This window comes from Diachasmimorpha longicaudata, chromosome 10 (genome assembly GCF_034640455.1).
Source record: "Diachasmimorpha longicaudata isolate KC_UGA_2023 chromosome 10, iyDiaLong2, whole genome shotgun sequence".
Classification (NCBI taxonomy): domain Eukaryota; kingdom Metazoa; phylum Arthropoda; class Insecta; order Hymenoptera; family Braconidae; genus Diachasmimorpha; species Diachasmimorpha longicaudata.
In genome coordinates, this window is record NC_087234.1 from 5,526,898 (window position 1) to 5,545,993 (window position 19,096).

At 38.7% G+C, this 19,096-nt stretch overlaps 6 protein-coding genes across 7 annotated transcripts; 4 read left to right on the forward strand and 2 right to left on the reverse strand.

Moving 5' to 3' along the window:
• The first annotated feature begins 51 nt into the window (after positions 1-51).
• LOC135166676 (uncharacterized) lies at positions 52-3,710 on the forward strand. The gene is made up of 7 exons (XM_064129189.1): positions 52-892; positions 1,315-1,468; positions 1,593-1,763; positions 2,048-2,196; positions 2,307-2,836; positions 2,898-3,045; positions 3,221-3,710. The coding sequence occupies exons 1-7, from the start codon at positions 845-847 to the stop codon at positions 3,503-3,505; spliced, it is 1,485 nt and encodes a 494-aa protein (XP_063985259.1). The 5' UTR covers positions 52-844; the 3' UTR covers positions 3,506-3,710.
• A 110-nt stretch (positions 3,711-3,820) lies between these two features.
• LOC135166683 (group XIIA secretory phospholipase A2) lies at positions 3,821-5,243 on the forward strand. The gene is made up of 3 exons (XM_064129194.1): positions 3,821-4,185; positions 4,510-4,577; positions 4,637-5,243. Exons 1-3 carry the CDS (start codon positions 3,951-3,953, stop codon positions 4,952-4,954), a joined length of 621 nt encoding a protein of 206 aa, XP_063985264.1. The 5' UTR covers positions 3,821-3,950; the 3' UTR covers positions 4,955-5,243.
• Positions 5,244-5,774: 531 nt separating this feature from the next.
• On the forward strand, positions 5,775-7,052 carry LOC135166686 (succinate dehydrogenase cytochrome b560 subunit, mitochondrial). Of its 2 annotated transcripts, none has more exons than XM_064129202.1 (5): positions 5,775-5,999; positions 6,088-6,144; positions 6,261-6,460; positions 6,571-6,713; positions 6,839-7,052. In XM_064129202.1, exons 1-5 carry the CDS (start codon positions 5,980-5,982, stop codon positions 6,944-6,946), a joined length of 528 nt encoding a protein of 175 aa, XP_063985272.1. In that variant the 5' UTR covers positions 5,775-5,979; the 3' UTR covers positions 6,947-7,052. The 2 variants fall into 2 exon arrangements, with proteins under 2 accessions (XP_063985272.1, XP_063985271.1); XM_064129201.1 differs by having other exon boundaries at positions 5,785-5,999; positions 6,258-6,460.
• Positions 7,053-7,132: 80 nt separating this feature from the next.
• On the reverse strand, positions 7,133-9,240 carry Rfc38 (Replication factor C 38kD subunit). The gene is made up of 5 exons (XM_064129192.1): positions 8,925-9,240; positions 8,451-8,588; positions 8,199-8,364; positions 7,685-8,003; positions 7,133-7,599 (listed from the first exon to the last, which is right to left on the reverse strand). Exons 1-5 carry the CDS (start codon positions 9,009-9,011, stop codon positions 7,245-7,247), a joined length of 1,065 nt encoding a protein of 354 aa, XP_063985262.1. The 5' UTR covers positions 9,012-9,240; the 3' UTR covers positions 7,133-7,244.
• A 501-nt stretch (positions 9,241-9,741) lies between these two features.
• Positions 9,742-12,693, forward strand: LOC135166682 (uncharacterized). Its single transcript, XM_064129193.1, has 13 exons — positions 9,742-9,901; positions 10,024-10,152; positions 10,272-10,325; positions 10,415-10,468; positions 10,609-10,737; positions 11,110-11,229; positions 11,375-11,428; positions 11,555-11,608; positions 11,747-11,800; positions 11,910-11,984; positions 12,138-12,185; positions 12,396-12,442; positions 12,546-12,693. Exons 1-13 carry the CDS (start codon positions 9,862-9,864, stop codon positions 12,555-12,557), a joined length of 870 nt encoding a protein of 289 aa, XP_063985263.1. The 5' UTR covers positions 9,742-9,861; the 3' UTR covers positions 12,558-12,693.
• A 124-nt stretch (positions 12,694-12,817) lies between these two features.
• LOC135167063 (fanconi-associated nuclease 1-like) lies at positions 12,818-18,749 on the reverse strand. The gene is made up of 5 exons (XM_064129914.1): positions 18,560-18,749; positions 18,435-18,437; positions 18,339-18,357; positions 16,584-16,674; positions 12,818-16,484 (listed from the first exon to the last, which is right to left on the reverse strand). The coding sequence occupies exons 1-5, from the start codon at positions 18,747-18,749 to the stop codon at positions 13,248-13,250; spliced, it is 3,540 nt and encodes a 1,179-aa protein (XP_063985984.1). The 3' UTR covers positions 12,818-13,247.
• Between the last annotated feature and the right edge of the window lie 347 nt (positions 18,750-19,096).

Sequence of the window (19,096 nt, forward strand, 5' to 3'; positions counted from 1 at the left end):
TTAATATCTCATGTCACCTGACATATCCACTTCAATTATTCAAATTGAGAGTTTATGTCGTCCAATTTTTAGCTCAGACATGACAAATTTATGTATATTTCTATTTTCAGGGATTTATCAGGCAGAAATTTCTTTGTTTGGTCTCTCTGAAATCATTCTACGCACCCAAATTACGAGGCGAGCTGATAATTAACTCCACATGCCTCATGTAAGGCATTTATTGATCGTGTATCACTTAATTTCATCAATACTCAAGAGATCAATCGTTTGAGATTTAAAAACGTGCAGTGATAGCATCCCGTGACGTTACTAAATTGCATCAATCATATCTTTCGTCCTCGGAGACATTCTGTCAACCAAAAGTACAAAGCATATGATAATACCCCGTCGAAATATGGAAAAAGAGAGGGGTTCATTATCTTCCATCTCAAAACAAAAATTAACGTTCTCATTTACTCAATATTTTAATCTTCGATCAAAAGATAAACAATAGAACACTCATGATCGCTGTCGTAGTCAGACATAAAATCCCTAATGATATCATCCCCCTCCTCTTCATGGCAAATCTGAGCAGAAAAAATGAAAAGAAAAATTGAGGTGGCTAGGGCTATTAGTTGGAGTTCATGTGTCGTCAGTCGGTGCGTGGACAGCCAGTCGAGATGTTCATTCTCCTCAACAAGACCGAAATTTAAAACTAATTTTGCAGCCAACATTTTTCTGACACTGTTTAAATATTGACGAAACAAATAAAGCCGATATTTTCGTAAATGTCGGGTCTCGGGAATCTCCGATAATCCATCAGTGTTTGTACAATCGTCAATTGAACCAAGTGCTTCTGGTGAACATGAGTTGTCCATCGCCGAATAAATTTGATAGGGCGGTTTTTTACCAAGTAAAATATTTACCTAATTATTAATTTATTAGTGATTTTTTTCCGTTTGGAATAGGATGAATGCATGTGGTGCGGTACAAACCGGCGGTTGTCACCGCTCGATGGTACATGGGGGCATCGGTGGGGCTTCAATGACAAGGGGGCTGTCAAGCTTTCCATGGAGCATTACCCAGAAAATTATTAGTTATTTATTTTTGTTTAATTATCGATACTCACTGGTTTTATTATGGGTTTAATGAAACTTTACAGCACTCCGTGCGGTAAAGGGCGAATTACGCACGCTGTCTATAGATTTTCTAACGCATGTGATTGGAAACATCGACTGCGGCTCGTGTTTTAATCCTCACATTTGTCAGAAATTTTTTACCACACTCTTTGCGTAATATACTTTTCACGGTTGAAATAATTAATTTTTCCGACAGTTTTATTATGCCATACATACGATGATGACATTGATCAGCCCGGGGATGAATATCGGATATTCGGCAGTGGCTTTACCATTATTAACAAAAAATGATACCTCCGAGGCAAGTGATGCCATTTTTTATGGCAATGAAAAGGCTGCTACTTGGTTTGGTGAGGTTTCATTTATTTAATTTTCTAAAAATTATACTAAATAAAAAATTACATGATAAATACTGATATTATTAACCTATCTGGGAATCGTCTGGATGAAAAATTATCTGCAATATTGCCATAGCATCAATTGTGGGAATTTCCGGCCCTTTTGGGTGCCTCCTTGGGACTTTTTGCATGAGGACAGGGAGAAAAATTCCGATGGCTATCACTGGATTCACATGTGCCGTTGGATGGCTGATAATCTCAGTCAGTTACGGAGTGGAACAAATTCTCATCGGGCGATTTATTGCAGGTACATGCAGTGTCAATGATTTCTTATCGAAAATGTTGTAGGATTTACAAGATATTCTGATCGATGGCTTCTTAATTAAATTTCAATACCAATAAATGGTTAATTAATTAATAAATCAGTTTTGCCTCGAGAATTACAAGATGGATCGACCGTTCTTAATTTTTTTCCAAATTTGTTGCTACTTATTACCGAAACAGAATATTGACGTTATTTATTAAATTTACGGCAGAAATTGTAGTTGATTTTTTTATTAATTAATTGAGGGAAATTATAAAAAATTTTAGGGGTTGGCACGGGTCTAGTGTCAGCGCCAACGGTTGTTTACATTGCTGAAATATCAACACCTCAGCATCGGTTGGGTTTAATGAACGGCACGAGTCTCTCTGTAGCCGCTGGAATTTTAATTATTTACATTCTTGGTTACTTCATTCCGGTGAGTCAATTAGATGTTCCCGGAGGTGGAAAATTTATTTTAATAAACAGGTGATAATGAGCATGTGATCGAATTTCTTCCCCTCACTTTCCAATTTTTTAATCTTCCAGAATTGGCGGATGCAGGCCACTATATCGACTATAATTCCACTTGTCTCCGCCTCATCGATTCTATTATTCCTCCCTGAGAGTCCCATGTGGCTCCTCCACAATAATCAAGAGTCAATGGCCAAACAATGTCTCATGAAACTCCGAGGATTGAAAAAAGAAACAGCTGAACTGAATGCCGAATTCATACAAATGCAAAATGACTGTTTAAAAAAATTCAAAGAGTGCGAAATGGAGTCCATCTCACTGGAAATTACTGCTAACAAGCCAATAGAACATCAAAGCTCCAGCAAAATTTGCCGCAAAATTCACAAAATTTGGCGGATAATGCGGTTGCCAGAAGTTTGGAAGCCATTTTTAATTCTCAATGCTCTGTTTGTTTTTCAACAATTCTGCGGGATATGTGTGATTATTGCTTATTCAGTCGACTTTGTCACCAAAGTTGGCTTGTCGGCTGATCCTTTTCTCATTACCGCTATTATGGGTGTTATACAGTTCTTGGGGTCCGTACTACTTGTATCCACGAGTCACAGGTATTTCTTTTGGTGGATTTTTTATAAAGGGAATAGATTAACAATATTGACATATTTCCAGACTGGGAGTGCGCAGCATATCACTAGTGTCCACTGTCGGAATGGCCATCTCGTTGGGGGCCTTAGGAATTTATCTGCAGTTCATCAACAGTGATGATGCGTATGATAAATATCAACATATTGCAGTAATTTGTATATTTATTTCTGTGGTAAGTAATTAGATCGCTTTTGGGAAGTCTCGTCTCTGGAGCTCAGAACTACCGAGTTGCGTAACTGAGAATATCCTTATGCTTCACTTTTAATGGTGATGATGAACAAAGAAGAAGAACAACTGAATGAACAAATATTCATCAATGTTGGAACAGTTAATGTATTTGATTTCAGGCCGCTGGTTCCTACGGGTTGATGGCAGTACCCTGGTCTATGGTTGGCGAACTATACCCAATACAATACGTGCATTACCTTGCACCGCTGACCACATGCATGGCCAGCATTTTTAATTTCATAACATTGCATATTTATCCGTTATTGTTAGTCAATGGCATTGTGTCAACGGTTTATATTTATACTGCAATATCGATAATCGCCACGATCTTCGTTGCTCTAGCCCTACCCGAGACTAAGGGAGTCCGGCATCATGACATTGTCGCAAGATTTCAGAAGAAATGAAACGTCCTGTTTCCTTATGAACAACTTATATTGATTTCAATCATTTTTCCCAAGGCGATCACATGTGAATTTTACATGTCAAGTTGATTGTGATAGATTTTTTACACTTAGCAATAATGGTAATCAAAATTCTTAGAAAAATAAAAGCCCTAGAAATTAATGAAAAATGAGAATTGTTATTTGTCAATAAAACGAATTTTTAAAAATGAAATTTGGGGGTCTGTTCCAGAGATGTCTCAAAATCTTAGTCTTTTTTATTTTCGAGCATCGATTGCTAATTGGCTTTCACGGTTTACACCTCCATTTCTATAAATATATTTCGGTGCATTGCGTGGTCACCGTGAACCGCTTACCGCGGCCAGTCAAATGATCACACGTTTGGAAAGGCCGACTCATCGCCCTGGCCTAAGAAATCCAGTATTAGTGATCAATTAAATACACCCAAATGGATCTTTTACGTTATCGTAAATTTTTCGTTTACATTCTTACATTCATGGCATATGCATGGTCTGGTTATGGTGCTGGTCTACTGGGCAATCTCCGTGATGCTGTCCTAGCTGCTGAAACTGTTTTTGGTGACCTTTTCCAAAATGCAATTACAGTGGCAAAAAAAGTGAAGGATATTCATGAAGTGTTCGACGCAGCTGTGGAGGAGACCTGTGTCTTTCAGTGTCCTTCAGGTGAGAATTAGATAAGTCAACATTTATGTATCATAACCTCAAAAATTTCAATCCATGTTTACATGCTAATATGACGTCCCAAACGATTTCACAGAAAATGAAAGAATTCAGGGGAAAATACCATTGCTGTTTTATTGAGAATGTTGCTAATTTTCCAATGGTTTTCTTGGACAATGTCCAACGAAAAGTATTTTGTAGAAATTATTCACAGAATGTTCCAGACAATGTTTTCATGGAGAATTTCTAAACAGGAATTCTTCAACATAAATGTTCACGTAAATTCTTCCTAAGGAGAAGTTGTATTAATTCATAATAAATGTACAGGTGTCACTCCCAAGCCAAACAGAAATCATGTGCCACAGAGTAATGGATGCGGCTCATTAGGAATCGAGGTAAGCTCCGCATGAATATTTCATCACCTCTGAAAATCTGAATGTCCCTCAATTTTCAGATAAGCTCTGAGTACCTTCCTCTGTCAGAAATGACAAAATGCTGTGATCAGCACGACATTTGCTACGACACCTGCAACAACGACAAGGAAAAATGTGACTTGGAAATGAAACGTTGTCTGTACAAGTACTGTCAGGGTTATCAGTCCACTGGTGTCACCGTTGTCAATACCTGCAAAGCAGCAGCGAAGATGCTGTTCACTGGGACAACTGCCCTCGGCTGCAAGAGCTACATGGACGCCCAGAGAGAGGCCTGCTGGTGTGGTGATAGGAAAAAAGAGAAAAAGAAATCAAAGTGGTTCGGGGGTGACGAGCTATAGCGAATACCAGCAGCTGACATTTCATTGCAATTTTTCGATCGTGCTCTCGTCAAAGCGAAGATAATTCACTAAAAAATATCATTTTGTCCATCACATTTGTCTCAGGCAATCAAATGCCTCAAGTTCTCATTAAAAAATGGCTTTAATTTTTGTCTGAAGAATATTTAATTGGCCAAATTATATATTTATCAAGTGTCCACTCTCTGTAAATAGACTATTGTATTTGGAATTCTTTATAAGAGTAAAGCTGTTATTTTTGTGATTAAAAAAGTTAACTTATTGACGGAGACTTTTCGTAAATTGATTTTTTGTGAGTTACCCTATCGTTTTTAGTTTTTCTGATATATTTTTCAGGTATGACGCTTGTGGATTTTTACGTTTTTCTCGTCTTCTGGACCTCCTAGAGCAAAAAACCTCCCAACCCAATTAGCCGCGTTCTCTGTGGTACTGCCGTACCTACAGGCACGTTCACCATCGTAGTTCATGCACCACCGCTACGAAATTTTATTGTTGAAGCCGCTCCATTGGCGTCAGCGATCCCCCCCATAATCTTTGCCTGCTCATTCAAAAAATTTTTCCACTATCACAATTGTTATTTTATTTTATTCGACGATTGGGGTCTGTGCAAACTTTTATATTCGTGATCTACAAATCATTTCCTATCAATCTAGCCACAGTTCAATTGAAAAAATTGATTTTCATTTTCCGGCTCACATCGTGTGCGAAATTAAAATCATAATTATCAATTATCCACGGGACTACAAACAAAATGAATACATGTACAATCATGTACTAACGATGTACAATCGTCTACATTAGTTAGTTCCTCTGTTCGCGATCCCCCGTTGGCTAAGTACATTAGGGTAGATAATTCTTCATCCTGACATTTATTTTCTGCAATTTTTCGACTGTGACGTAAGGAAAAATACAAACGAACAATCGTGAAGGATAATTAGATTCTCCTGTTCCTTCTAATTATCAGAAATCAGTGTTCTCAGCTCTCGAGGAGGATAAATAGACGAAAAATGGCTTTGAGCTACACCAGGTGAGGAAATTCAAAATAATGTGCCGAATTATTTTCAACATTACGATAATATTTTTGAACGTCAATATTAATGTTTATAAATGTTCAGATTATTCTGTCAAAAGAGTCTCAATGTCGGACAGTTCAAGGGAATTCTCGCGCCCAGGTAAATAAATTTTTGTTACATAACCTATTCGTTTATTTTCGCAATTTTTGGGGTTTTAACTCTCCAGGGGATTCACCCCAGAAATTCAAAATGTGAATTTTTATATTTTTCAGCAGTTCTGTAGGGCTGCCGTCAACATTGAGCCGGTGTGCAGCCGTTCAGGCTTGCGAGTCATATATCGAGAAGAATAAACGATTGAAGAGGCCAATGTCACCTCATTTGACTATTTACAAACCTCAATTGACATCAATGTTGTCAATCACACATCGAGGCACGGGAATGGCACTTGCATTTTATGCAACTGGAGCTGGTGCAGGTGATATTTTAATAATTATTATTAATTAGAGAGAGAGCCACATGTCTTTGAAGAATGAATATTTACGAGTATGGACAGCGTCAGCCCTTAAATTTATGATTAATTTTTAGCCAGCCTGTTCCTACCCGGAGGTGTCAATTGTGTCATTGATTCAATAGCTGCCATGAATCTGGCAAGCCCACTTCTATTTCTCCTGAAATTTGCCGTTGCCTGGCCAGCGACTTACCATTATTTAAATGGAATTCGTCACTTGGTGAGTAAAATAATTGAGAATTATCTTTATTCTCAGCAAAAGGAATGTAGAACTCGAATTTTCTGTGGATTTTTTTTTCATCAAAATTGGTGGCTAGTACTGATTTTCTTTATTTTTTCTATCAGGCTTGGGACATGGGACAATTTCTCACGATCAAGCAGGTCTACAGCACCGGTTGGACTATGCTCGGTCTGTCAGTAATTGCAGCCTTCGTTTTAACTGCCATGTACTGAAGGTAAACTTCTGGAGGACAGTATAACCGAAAAATTCATTGTACTATATATCTTTGCAATAAAATTGTCGAGTAATTTATTATAGCGAGAGAAAACGAGAATGAAATCATGTTATCGCCGGAGAACAATAATTAGTGTTAATAATTTTTTTGTTTCAACTCTAGAGAGAATAATTGAACACAAAAATTTAACTAAAAAATCGTATTTATTTATTCATATAAAGCTGAAAGGAAAAAAGTGGGAAATTTAAATTAGAGTTATGTTGAATGGTACAAAATGGAAAAATCATTTATATCCTTCAAAAATCGCTCATGCTGGTGTCCATGAATTTTTTATAAACTGCCATGAACCGCGCGGCAAAGGCCTCTAAATGAAATATGGGTTTCGATCCGTGATGCATTCTATGCTCGAACTCAGCAGCAGCTGCAACAATCTCTGATTTCAACGGGAGATCGCAATTTTTAATGCACTCCTGCAGTAATCCTTTGAATATAAGATCGCAGGGAATGGCGTGAGTGAGCAATTCGTAGAGCCGTCCTCGAATGTCGAGGAGCTTCCTGGGGGTTTGTTCTGCGACCATCATAGTTGCTGTTTTGCGGAGGAACAACTGCCAGTCTGGCTCGGTTATCTTCTGATCACTTGTGAAGGGATACCTGGGAGCGTAAAAATCATCGGATTATCTCGTTAATGAAGAAACTTACAAGAACATCGGGCGAATTATGAAAATCATAAACTCACTGTTCGACTTTGCAGGCCTCGAGCATGAGGACCGCCCTCCTGAGGTTCCTCTCACTGGCTTTAGCCACATTTTCAGCGAATCCGTCAGGTAAATTCAGTCCCTCCTTCTTTGCAACCAACTGGAGTATGGATTTTATCTCTGGAATCGTTGGAGCTGGCACTCGAACAGCTAGACAACGAGATCTGATAGCTGGGAGGACTCGGGCCGTTGAATTTGCACAGAGAATTAATCTACACGTTGATACGTATTTCTCCATGGTTCTGCGGAGTGCGTGCTGAGCATCTTTCGTGAGTTGATCGACATTAGTTAGTAAAACCACTGAAATAACCAAAAGTAACATGTATTCGGGAATTTCTAACGGAAATTTGAACAAGAGAAATTCTATAGAGTTAACAGGAGAATCAATTGGAATAATGAACAGGAAAATTAACAAAAGGGGCTAAACCAAAATGTTTCATTTGATAGAAAATATTTTCAATCGATCTTTCGTTGATATGGAAATCATTGTCTTACCCTTGAATTCTCTTTGGCCATTTATATCAATCTGATGTGTCTGGGCAGTTGTTTTAACCAAATCCATAATAACAATTCTGTCATAAATTCCAACATCACTGGGATTAACTTCAATGTGATAATTTGAACTTATCGTCATGATCTCCAATTTCTTCTTCGATGGGGTCTAATGTCAAAGCGAAAACTATGAATATTGTGATGGGATTCTACATTAATAATCGATGTTGAAGTAAATAATCATTGTGAAATTACTTCAAATTGCATTGCCTCCATACGAAGTCGCTCGACGCCACTGCCGTACAATTCTCGAATAATCGCCATTATCCTCGTCTTTTTTCCGGCTCCAGGGGGACCATGGACCAGTAGATGAGGGAAATCACCCTTTTGGACCTTTGGAAATTTCCCACAATAATTTTTTTGCATTCAAAAAATTACGTGATTGTGAATCGAGGATGGAAAAAATAACGAGATTCACGTATGAGGTTATATTTACTTCACGGTTTCGTCCCTATGATCCGCGATATCTCCTGAACCAACGACGCGATTTCGACGAGTCAGGGATCATTTTAAAGCATATGAAAATATCTCCAGATTGAAAAAAAAATCGACCCATTCGACTCTGCCGATCCCAAGTAGTTGCCATAGTTGTTTGTGGTCAACTCTTTTGGGATTTTCGACATAACCTCAATGCAAATTTTGGATTATTGTGGAAATATTCTTACTCACCATGTTTTTTAGGTGTTCTGCTTGTTCTGTATGATAATCGAGTTTCGAGAGGCTCGTGGGACGATGTTTATCCACCCACAGACTCATGATTGTCAATAGAATTCAGGTGACAATTTGAATAAGGATTTTACACTCGTCACTGCAGACGCACTTTCTCATATATTTTCCGCGATTTCGTTTTGATTGAATGTTATTTTTATTTGTTACTGGTAAATAACGTCTACAACGCGACAGAGGAGGACGTTGAGGGAGTAATATAAAAAGTGGTTGTTCCAGAGCTCATGCTACATGCAGATGCCAGATCAGAATTGGCGGGAAATTTTCTAGAGTGGGATTACGTGACTGAACACGTGACAATTCTGGGAACATTTCGAATTTCATAAAAACCTTCACTAGCGGTTTTGTCTAAAAAATTCTAATGAATTTGTACTGGAATATTAAAAATGTGGCAGAGAAAGGAATCTTAAGTTGAAAAGATAATTAAATAAATCAAATTTAAAGAAATGACAAAAATACAGATAGAAATTGGTTTATCTAAATTTTTTGCATTCAGTTCTTTAAAAAACACATTTCTTTAATGATTTTTGTAATATCTTTACCCATTGTTCAATTCCTTCAGCAATTCCTTGTGTGGCACGTATTGTTTATTATTTTTAGGTACACCAGTATCATTTTTTTATTAATCTTTTGAGCAATATTTATAAAATGATATTGTTCAAAATGTGCGTAACGCACGGGCTGGCGTGCATGATCCGCCGTTTATCGCACGGAGTGATTAAAATTTCCAAATTCCAGCACGTGCGGTTGCTCATTGTTCGTCAGTATTTAACAAACAGAGGCCACAGATATTTAATGAGTTTTTGTAGACACATATCATATAATTCAAAGTTTCCATAAGACAATTGATTGAACAAAAGTCTGTTCAACAAAGTCGGAAATGTTGGGCCAACTCATCGTTTTCGTTGTGATCATCACAGGTGACTTCATTATTATTAATATTTAAATGACACTATTAGCTATTATTATCGTTATCTAAATTCGTAAGGACATTAATTGAAGAAGTAATTTCACCTGAAATATTGTGCATATTATTCTTCAGCCATTTCTGTCGATGGATTGTGCACCTGCCGACCTGGTAGGGGAGAAGTACTTCAATACTGCAAATGCCCCTCCACAATTAGTTACAAAATAGGAGAGCATGTTAGTATCGGTGATTATGACGGGTCAGGTGAGTTGAATCATGAGCAAGACATCTCGGCCTTAAAAATATAATAGTACAACAATATAAAAATAAATGCACAATTATTAATTATTAATTGTATTCTGTTTTGAATGGATTTCTATCAGTCACTCGCGTTTGGCACACAATCCCCAACAACAATCGGGACACATTGGTGGTATGTAAGTATTATATTTATGTACATTGACATCTTATCCTGAGAATTAATAATAAAAACTGAAAGTTAATTGAAATCACTGATTTTTGTCAGTCCTTCGACCTGGTGCGACTCACGTCGCAAAAAAGAGTAATGGATTAGTGCGACGTAAGTATTATCTTTACAATTTCAGTTTCCTTTAGTCGAGTTTATATGAGTTTTGTTTCACAAAAAAAAAAATTAATAAAAAAGTGAACAAATAATGAATGATCCCTTATTTACGAGAACTTTGTGGTATTACCCATCAGTAATCACCAAGGAGGGATTCTGCATTTGCGAGAGGGCGTCTGAAAACGTGCTAGTACATTGCAAGTGCCATCATGTAAGGAACCTCAGAAAGGACGACGAGGTGTTCCTTGAATTTTTAAACGAAGCGGGTGAGTCCAGTGAAAGTTCCGCCAGCAGTAAATTCGAGTTGAATGAATGTAGAACAGAATGACAATTAATTTAAAAAAATATTACTACGTAGGATTTTACATTGTCATATATTCAAAAATTTACCAAAATCAAGTCACTGCTGGCGAGTATTTCCCTAATTTTAGCTCAATACTTGGGTTACTCTTTTCTAATTTATAATTAAAGCGTAAATTTAATTAAATGGCTTTTTTGTTCAGTTGAACCGAGTTCAACGACTAACGGAAACCAAAAAAAAATTCAGATCAAGAAGAGTATTGTCTCTGGTGTACGCTCTCCATAGGTAATAATTAACCACATGTCAGCTTGCTTTACTTGAATAATGTTTTTGTCAGCCGCCCCACCTCACGAGTATAAGGATCATCAGGAGCATAAGGAGCATCATGAACATAAAGAGCATCATGAACATAAGGAGCATCAGGAGCATAACGGTCAGGAAGAAAGATTCATCGAGTGTGAGTATCCTATCTCCAATTTCTGTTCATTTTAGCCAAATCTATTCCATTCACTGTGGAAAGCTTAGTAAAAAATATTAACATTCAACGTTATTGGCAATTATAATTAAAATATCAACTTAATGGAATTGTTCTTTTCTTGCAGCTGTCCGATATGACGTTGTGATCGACCGTGACGGCCGACGTAAAGTCACGAAAGGTAAGTTTCATCCATTTTGCTTCAGGCTCTTTCGTGCGATATACTCATTAACATAATCTCATTGAACTTGCAAGTTATTAGTTTTAATCATCAACTTAATTTAATTGACTGATTTTGTTTTATCAGTTACCACATATAGGAAGCTTAACACCGATTCAAGCGGAAATCAACAGGAGGAAGGTGAATATTATGTCCATAGGTTTCGTTCTTTTTGACGTGTGTATTTCATTGCGATCCTGTAAAAGAATGTTTGATTATAATATGGCATCATAATTAATAATTGAAGCGTAAACTTAATCCAACTAAATGATTTTTTAGCCGTCGAAGAAGAGGCGTTTAGCCCCATCCAATATGGAGATGAAGGCACAACAGGTAAGTGTTATCTGCATGATTTTAATCGATTTGGATCAAAATTTCCGGGGATTTGATTCTAACATTAATTAGTATCCCGGATTAATTGAATTTACTGGCTTTTTAACAGTCATAGTTACGGATACCACCACGGAAACCAAAAATACGGGAAGTAACGAACGAAGTGAGGCTGGAGCTGGACACCGTAAGTAATACTTTGAGTGAAATTCATTAATATCCCCTCACGTTTAAGTGATATAGTTCCTTGAGGGACAGACCATCCCTCCGAGCGGAATCGCCCCTTAGTTAGGAGCGTCATACTCCCAACAAAAAATTAATTTGAATTGCTGTCCATCAGGCTACTATGTATGCAGAGTTCATGGTGACACAGTGGAAGTGACACCACGTATGTACCATTTCTATATTATTGCTTCTCAACAAATTCATTCCAAATACCTCAACTCAAGTAAATTTAGTCCCGATCCATTTTATCTACAAAATCGACTGTATATAAATATTTATAAAAAAATATTATTCCTATTGCTTTACAAAGATAATCATTGATATTATTCAATAAGTGTAACTCAAACTTGAATTGTATTTGTTCCGTTCAAAGGGAAGCCACATCAAACCGTAGAGGATTTCTTAGAACAGTGGATTCGAGTAAGTCTTTTTTATTTACCAATAGAGCTAAATGAATAAATAAATGAAAATGATTACCCGAATAAAATAAAACACTCCCGCACATGTATTTTTATTTTGCCAGGAATCATCGTAAGTCTATTGCACTTCTGCAGCTACAACTTAGTCCTGAAAAAATCAGGATCACCAAGAGGAAACAATAAAATTTCAAAAAACGTAATGTACTGAATAGTTAAAAAAGCACATTAATAAAATTGTTGTTTCATGAACAATCCGAAAGTTATTTCACGGGCCCTCAGTTTTTCTAATACAATATATTTTTCTATCTATGCTGAGGTCACCTCCACGTCAGCCAAAAATGAGAAATAAAATGGTACCATAAAAATTAAAAACTCCTTTCGTTGCTTAAAATAATTATTTATTTCTTTAATACAGTCATAAGAAATATTATGTCACGGTTCGGAAAATAATTTCCATACTGTTGAGAGTAGAATTTTCTTCTACTTTTTTCAAGAAAAAATGATTCGGTAAAAAATTTTTATTTCGTATGTATTTATTCCCCCGAGTTTATATATTTCCGATATAGATCACACAGTACCACTCGTATGGTGACTCGCACAACTTCTGATTAAACTATTTTTAAATATCCAATCTTTAATATTAAAATAATGAAACGACAAAATATACGCAATATCCCCAACATGCAGTCCTCCCAAACTAGAATAAATGCAAAGACGATAGTCTCGAGGAATTGGCGTTTACAAAAAAAACAAAAAATAAAAAGTGAACTTTCTTTCTTTTTTAATCCCACTATAAATGGAATTCCTCAACATTGTTGCATAGCTTTAACAAGACAAACCTCCACCTTCACCCCAATCTCCTCCAAATACTTGATCCATAATTTCTGTTTGACCGAGAGAGTGTCACCGGGTCCCTTCACCTCAACAACCTTACACTTCTCCGTTTTGGCATTCCAAACAAATAAATCAGGAAATCCTGATCTCCAATTGACAAACCCCTCCAAGACGATTCTCTTACAAATACCAAGTACTCCATTCTTCCCCAAACACTTGATAATCTCATAAAAAAGTTGAACATCCGCCACCACCTCGCGGATGATGGACTCCAACGCCATAAAATCCCGGTAATTCTCCACCATATTCACCCACACACACTCAAAATCCTTGAGTGCCTCGAGCTCTGCAAATTTTTTCTCCAAATGTTCCCTCCGATTTTCGTAAAAGTTCGATCCAAACAGGTCTAGAGGTGCATTTTGGAAGGGTGAGACAAAGGCACCAGGTACTGGGAGCTCGTAGATCTCTTTCCAAAAGAGACAAGCGAAGAGAGTGACCGGAAGGGCTCCCTCGCAATGAATTCCCTTGGGATACCCAATATCGGCGTAATGATTGAGAGCGACATCTTCAACGCTTCCATATCCCGTTTCCTCATCCTCCATTCGCAGCAGCCAGAGACTCTTTCCCCACATGCCCTCCCTTTCCACCTTCATCACCTCGATCTCCCTCTCCCTCGGCAGACAGAGTAATTCCGTCTCTTTCTCGGCAACGATATTCTTGAGTTTATCCTTGGTAACCACGGAGATACCGTTGACTCTGCCTGCCAGCTTTTTCGCCCTATCCAGCATCTCTGCTTGGTCGATGATCGACGAAGTCGTGGAGAAGGCTTCGAGAGTTAACCTAGCTGAATGTTCAGGATTCTTCAAGTGGCTCATTTTAATCATCGTCAGCTCTTTGTAGAGTTTGCCAGAGCTAACGGGAATGTTTCCACGGTTGTTGAGGAGAAATTCCAGGTACGTTGCGGCGATAATGTAACCGTCGGGCTTGATCTTCTTGAAGGCTTCGATACTTAGAATCATGATTTTAGACCACACGTAAATCGATGTGAAGCGACCGATGTGAGAAGGCAATTTGTAAGATTGTTTTTCAGATTTAAAAGACGAGTGCTGTTGGTATGACTGCAGTACAACACCTGCATCAACCAATTCCTTCAGTCTATCGTAAGCCTTGGTCCCCAATTCCCTTGCCGCCTCCCAGTGAGAAGGCCCTTTATTCTTTTCGCTCATGATCCGAGCTATCTCTGACCACATGAGTTTAGCTTCCACGTAATCAATCAGACTCTGACGATTCTTGAACAGTGGATAACGCGTTATCGGAGTCGAAGGGAAGGTCTTGTTGCCGTAGTGAACCTCCGAGAACAGGAAGAAGATGTCGGATAGCTTGTCCTCGGGAATATGATTGGGATAGTAGAGAACGAGAATTCGATGGATCAAGGAGACAAAGCTGTCCGCGAGCTTCAGAATTGGACCCACTACTGATAGTAAACGAGATTTTAATACTTCACAGGGAGACTTTGTACTAAAGTGACTTCTTTTTTGGCGCAAGAGCTGCTTCAATGAGGCGATCATTTTCGGTTTAGCTACGTTGTGATTTAACTTCATGAGTCTACAGACTTCTTTCAGTTCGTCTACTTGCAGGAGACTGAAAATTATCTCAATGTCGACGCTTTCCCAGTCACTGTTAAAGAACCCCTTCTGAGCCAGACTCATCAACGAGCTCTCCATGTTCCCCTCGATGTGTTTCTCATAATTCTGCTTGTTCACCCTGAACCACCTGATCTCCCTCTTCAGCATGATGGCCAGCAGCACTTGCTCCTCTTGCTTCAAAGTCAATATCCTGAAGATCATGTCCCTCTCCTCCTCGTCAAAGTAGGCACAGTTGGCTGGTTCAGCGAACACCCAGGAGATCATCTCCAGCAGTCTCTCCGAGTGCTTACTCATTGGAACAACGACATCACTGATGTCATACTGCTCTGCAGCACTGGTGTCCATCGTCCCCCACTGGAACTTGAACTCTCCCGTCTCGTAAATCTCTCCGAGATCGAAGTCATTCATAGGAATGACTCCTTGTCTAGCCAGGTTCAGATTCTCAACCACAGTTCCAAGATTTATGCTCTCTTTGAAGATCTTTCTCGGGTAGTAATGCCTCTTCGTCGGGGACATTTTAGTCGGTGAGAAAGTGGAGGGCGTTCTCGCCGGGGGCGTCTCCAGTTTATTCAAAGGACTCTCAGACACCCTATTCTTTTGCAATGATAATTTCAGCTTGGAACTTCTTTCAGGCGTTCTCAGAGCTGCTGAATTCCTACCCTTTGTAGGTGTCTCAGGGCTCACAGAGACACCGGCCTCAAAATCCCTTGAACCATCAATCCTCATGTTCTTTTCACTCTCCAGGATCTTGTGCAGCGTCTTATCAGCCTTTTTGGGTCCCTGATCACCCGTTTCTTGCGAATTCTTCTGGGAGTTCCGGTGCGAATCGAACCTTCTGTTGATTGTCTCGGACGAAAGAATCCTCAGATAAGACTTTGGAGATTTCCCTGGAGCAGTTGCAGCCATCAGAGGCCTCATCGAGTCCTCCGCTTCGGCAGGGTTCCAGTCATCCTCGGATAGCATCACATCCTCCTTTATGACACTCTCAGTCTTTGTAGAGAAACTCATCTCCTTGGCAATCTCTTGGGTCAACACCTGGGAGGGACCTATGCTCTCTATGAGGCTGGTCGTCGTTGTCAAGGCGTATCCTTGGAAGCTATTCTCTTTTGTCAGTTGCTGGCACATTATATCGTTGATCCTCTGACGTTTTAAGGGACTCGAACAGGAAGTGAAGGATAAGGCACGTTTTGGAGAGAATTTTTTCTTGGAATTTTTTTCCAGGCACTGATGAGGGGTGGGAAGAGGGGTTTCTGCATCATCGTCGGAATCGAGGAGGGAGATGCAGTATTTTGGGGTTTGTGAGGGGGAGAGTTGAGGGGTGGTGGATGGTCGGGAAGAACTGGGAACTTTTCGATGACTTTTAGGAGTTTTAGACCGTTTTTGGAGGTTTTTGAGAGATTTTGAGAAGTTGGATGAGCTAGATGTCCCCTGGGCGATAGTGGGGGGACCAGTTGGAGGTGAATCCTCACTGGAATCGTCCAGGATTATTAGGTCTTTCGGGCGATTAGACTTCATCGGGCTGATTTGAGAAAGTCTAGAGCTTTTAGAGGGTTTACCTAATACCTGAGGGGTAAAAATCACAGAAATTATTGGTGAGAAATCTACTAAATTGTGTAAAAAAGCACAATGAAAGAACAATAAAATGGCTACTAAAAAACAAACCTTTTTCGAGGCGACAGAGAGAGTTCTCCTCTGCTTGGGTGTAACCTCAATTTTTGATTTTCCATCACTACTTCCTGATGCCTTAGTTTGTCTAAAATAAAAATCCAAACTTCTCTGGAACATTCTCACACCGAAGAATGCACTCTAATAACAAAACAGTGGAAATAAACCTCTCAAACTAATGGATGAGTTACGTGGAATTAATCTGAAGATGAAAAAAAATCACCTAACTGTTCGTCACTGTCCCGGTGATTCCCCAGTCGTGACTCACTTTTTGCAGATCAGGGGAAAAAATATTAACAAATAGGGGAAACACAAGATTTTGTGATAGACAACATTAGACGATTATTTACACGATACCGGCCGCCCCGGAGGTAGAGAAAAATGCGCGTAAAGTATTCGTGAACAATGTGAATAGGTGAAGAGCGACATGACTAGAATATACCCTCTGCGGTTGGTAAAGACGATGAGACAACTGATGGTAAAACAGAGGAAATATTTCTGAATAAAAATTAGTTCTTCAGTTTAAATTCTGCACCTTTCTCGCTTGACTTTTGAACCAATCAATTAATTATTGGAATTATTTCTGGCCGTATTTTTTTATGATGGTGGAATTGCGAATTGTTGTCTCGTAAAGTGAATTTTTCGCACGCTGCACAGAAAACATCAGTTTTCCACACGCTAAAAAATTTTTAGCTGAAATCTTAATAGAATTGAACCTTTTACCGTATTTATATTATCAAATTTTATTTTTAAAAATACTCATGATGTATCAACAGGTTAATTTTTCTCTGGGAATGCTCATTGGGTCCAGACAACGACCGCAAAGTGGTCGTCCCCCTCCTTAATTATGCCATTTGCACGAGAAAATGGAAATTCTCTTGCAAGGAAAGGCGAGGAGAAAAAAAAATGACGATGCATCCTTCGAGGTCGTTCAGTCCAACTTCCCAGTTGGATTTTAATGACAGCCTAAAATGACACTCGGACTTTCATTCGGGGCCTCAAACAAGAGAGATAGTGGGGGGTTGGCACGCGCGTGGGCGGGTGGACCCGGTTTCATGCATTATATAGGCAATATTATTTCGTAACGGACTCCGGGACAACTTCCAGCTGCTGTGCTCAATACTTTGCCGGCGATTCTCTAACACCTAGATTTTTTACCCATTCATTCGGATATAAAAGTCAAAATTTTTCGAAACAATAAAACAGAAAGAGAATTTATTGCTACGCTATCATAGACTGACACGTAGAAAAAATTGTGGAATGCGAAAATAATTTGCGATGTGATTAATCATAATTACTTAATCAATTAATTAACTCGACATGTCCATTCACTTCTTTATGTACAAATATAAACAGCACAAATTAATTCTTAGTCAAAAGAGAATGGAAAAGTCTACAAGAGGGTAATCAGATGAGAATTAGATTAAGTTCATGTACTTGATTTGTACGTGAACGACATCCAACGAATTTCGTGGTGAAAAAAATACCAGAATTGTTCTTTTTCGGAGAGCCCAACGAAAAAAAAAATCAATTCATTTAAAAGAGATGAATAATTTTAAGAAATGTTTAAAAATCCGAGGTGGCCGGCAGGTGAAAGCGCCTCCATCTTGCTCGAATATCCCCTCCCTCTAGTGCGGAAAAATGAAACTGATCGAGCTGTTTCGTAATGTGATCCGATAAAACCGATTGCAAATTGAATAAATCGAAGAGCTGAGGTCAGGCAGGAGATTGAAATAATTAATGAGCGGCTACCGGGTAATGGCAGTGAGTGCTCGTCATAAATGTGACTCGAGGTCTTCATCAGCCGGGGAAATAGTGGCACAACTGGAAGAACCGCTAGTCGGATACTCCCTGCGGAAAATAAGAGGAGTTGTTATGAAAGGAGATATTTAGTGGGCCTTTCATTCACGGAATTTTTTCCCCTCTTAGTCCACTCCTTTCTGGTTTTCATTCATTTGCCCATCGTCTCCCACGTATTATAGGTTGTGAGGACATCACATAGGGGCTAGATCTAACCCACAGTAGTTCACATTTCATTGGTGAATTATGGGCTCTTTGTTGAGTTGAATAATTGAGTTTAAATATTTTTCCGAAGACTATTTTCACAATTGTACTGCTTATGATGTTTTTCCATTTTTGCGTGGAATAATTCAACGGAAGCATTTTGAAATGAATCGTCTGTCTAGTGGGGCTAATAAATACTCAGCAGGAACTTGGAAATTTTAATATAAAATTTCATGCATTTTATAAACTTCACGTGGGCGAAAATGTCTGCGTTTCTTCGCTTGTCAACTCCACCTCTTCCCGGGCATTAACGGCTCATCCTCCTCCGTTCTCACAATTCTCGATGGGTGCTAGTGGGTTTTACATTACTCTTCAAAGAATAACCGAAACAAACACACAGCCGATATTCAAATCTCACTTGTCACATTTTTTTATCCCCATGATTGATAATTGCTGTCAAATCATCTGTAAATTTTAGGTCCAGATACCCTCGAGTGGTTACAATA

Coding starts and splice junctions, on each gene's coding strand:
- LOC135166676 (XM_064129189.1), top strand. CDS start 845: ATGAGTTGTCCATCGCCGAATAAATTTGATAGGGCGGTTTTTTACCAA. Junction 893..1,314: donor ATAGGGCGGTTTTTTACCAA/GTAAAATATTTA, acceptor TTTTTCCGACAG/TTTTATTATGCCATACATAC. Junction 3,046..3,220: donor TTTGTATATTTATTTCTGTG/GTAAGTAATTAG, acceptor ATTTGATTTCAG/GCCGCTGGTTCCTACGGGTT.
- LOC135166683 (XM_064129194.1), top strand. CDS start 3,951: ATGGATCTTTTACGTTATCGTAAATTTTTCGTTTACATTCTTACATTC. Junction 4,186..4,509: donor TGTCTTTCAGTGTCCTTCAG/GTGAGAATTAGA, acceptor ATAAATGTACAG/GTGTCACTCCCAAGCCAAAC. Junction 4,578..4,636: donor GCGGCTCATTAGGAATCGAG/GTAAGCTCCGCA, acceptor CTCAATTTTCAG/ATAAGCTCTGAGTACCTTCC.
- LOC135167063 (XM_064129914.1), bottom strand. CDS start 18,749: ATGCTTCCGTTGAATTATTCCACGCAAAAATGGAAAAACATCATAAGC. Junction 16,485..16,583: donor TCTCTGTCGCCTCGAAAAAG/GTTTGTTTTTTA, acceptor TTTACCCCTCAG/GTATTAGGTAAACCCTCTAA.
- Rfc38 (XM_064129192.1), bottom strand. CDS start 9,011: ATGAGTCTGTGGGTGGATAAACATCGTCCCACGAGCCTCTCGAAACTC. Junction 8,589..8,924: donor CAGAACACCTAAAAAACATG/GTGAGTAAGAAT, acceptor AAATTTCCAAAG/GTCCAAAAGGGTGATTTCCC. Junction 8,365..8,450: donor TGGAGGCAATGCAATTTGAA/GTAATTTCACAA, acceptor CTTTGACATTAG/ACCCCATCGAAGAAGAAATT.
- LOC135166682 (XM_064129193.1), top strand. CDS start 9,862: ATGTTGGGCCAACTCATCGTTTTCGTTGTGATCATCACAG. Junction 10,469..10,608: donor GAGTAATGGATTAGTGCGAC/GTAAGTATTATC, acceptor ATTACCCATCAG/TAATCACCAAGGAGGGATTC. Junction 11,429..11,554: donor CCGACGTAAAGTCACGAAAG/GTAAGTTTCATC, acceptor TTGTTTTATCAG/TTACCACATATAGGAAGCTT.
- LOC135166686 (XM_064129201.1), top strand. CDS start 5,980: ATGGCTTTGAGCTACACCAG. Junction 6,145..6,257: donor AAGGGAATTCTCGCGCCCAG/GTAAATAAATTT, acceptor TATATTTTTCAG/CAGTTCTGTAGGGCTGCCGT. Junction 6,714..6,838: donor TAAATGGAATTCGTCACTTG/GTGAGTAAAATA, acceptor TTTTTCTATCAG/GCTTGGGACATGGGACAATT.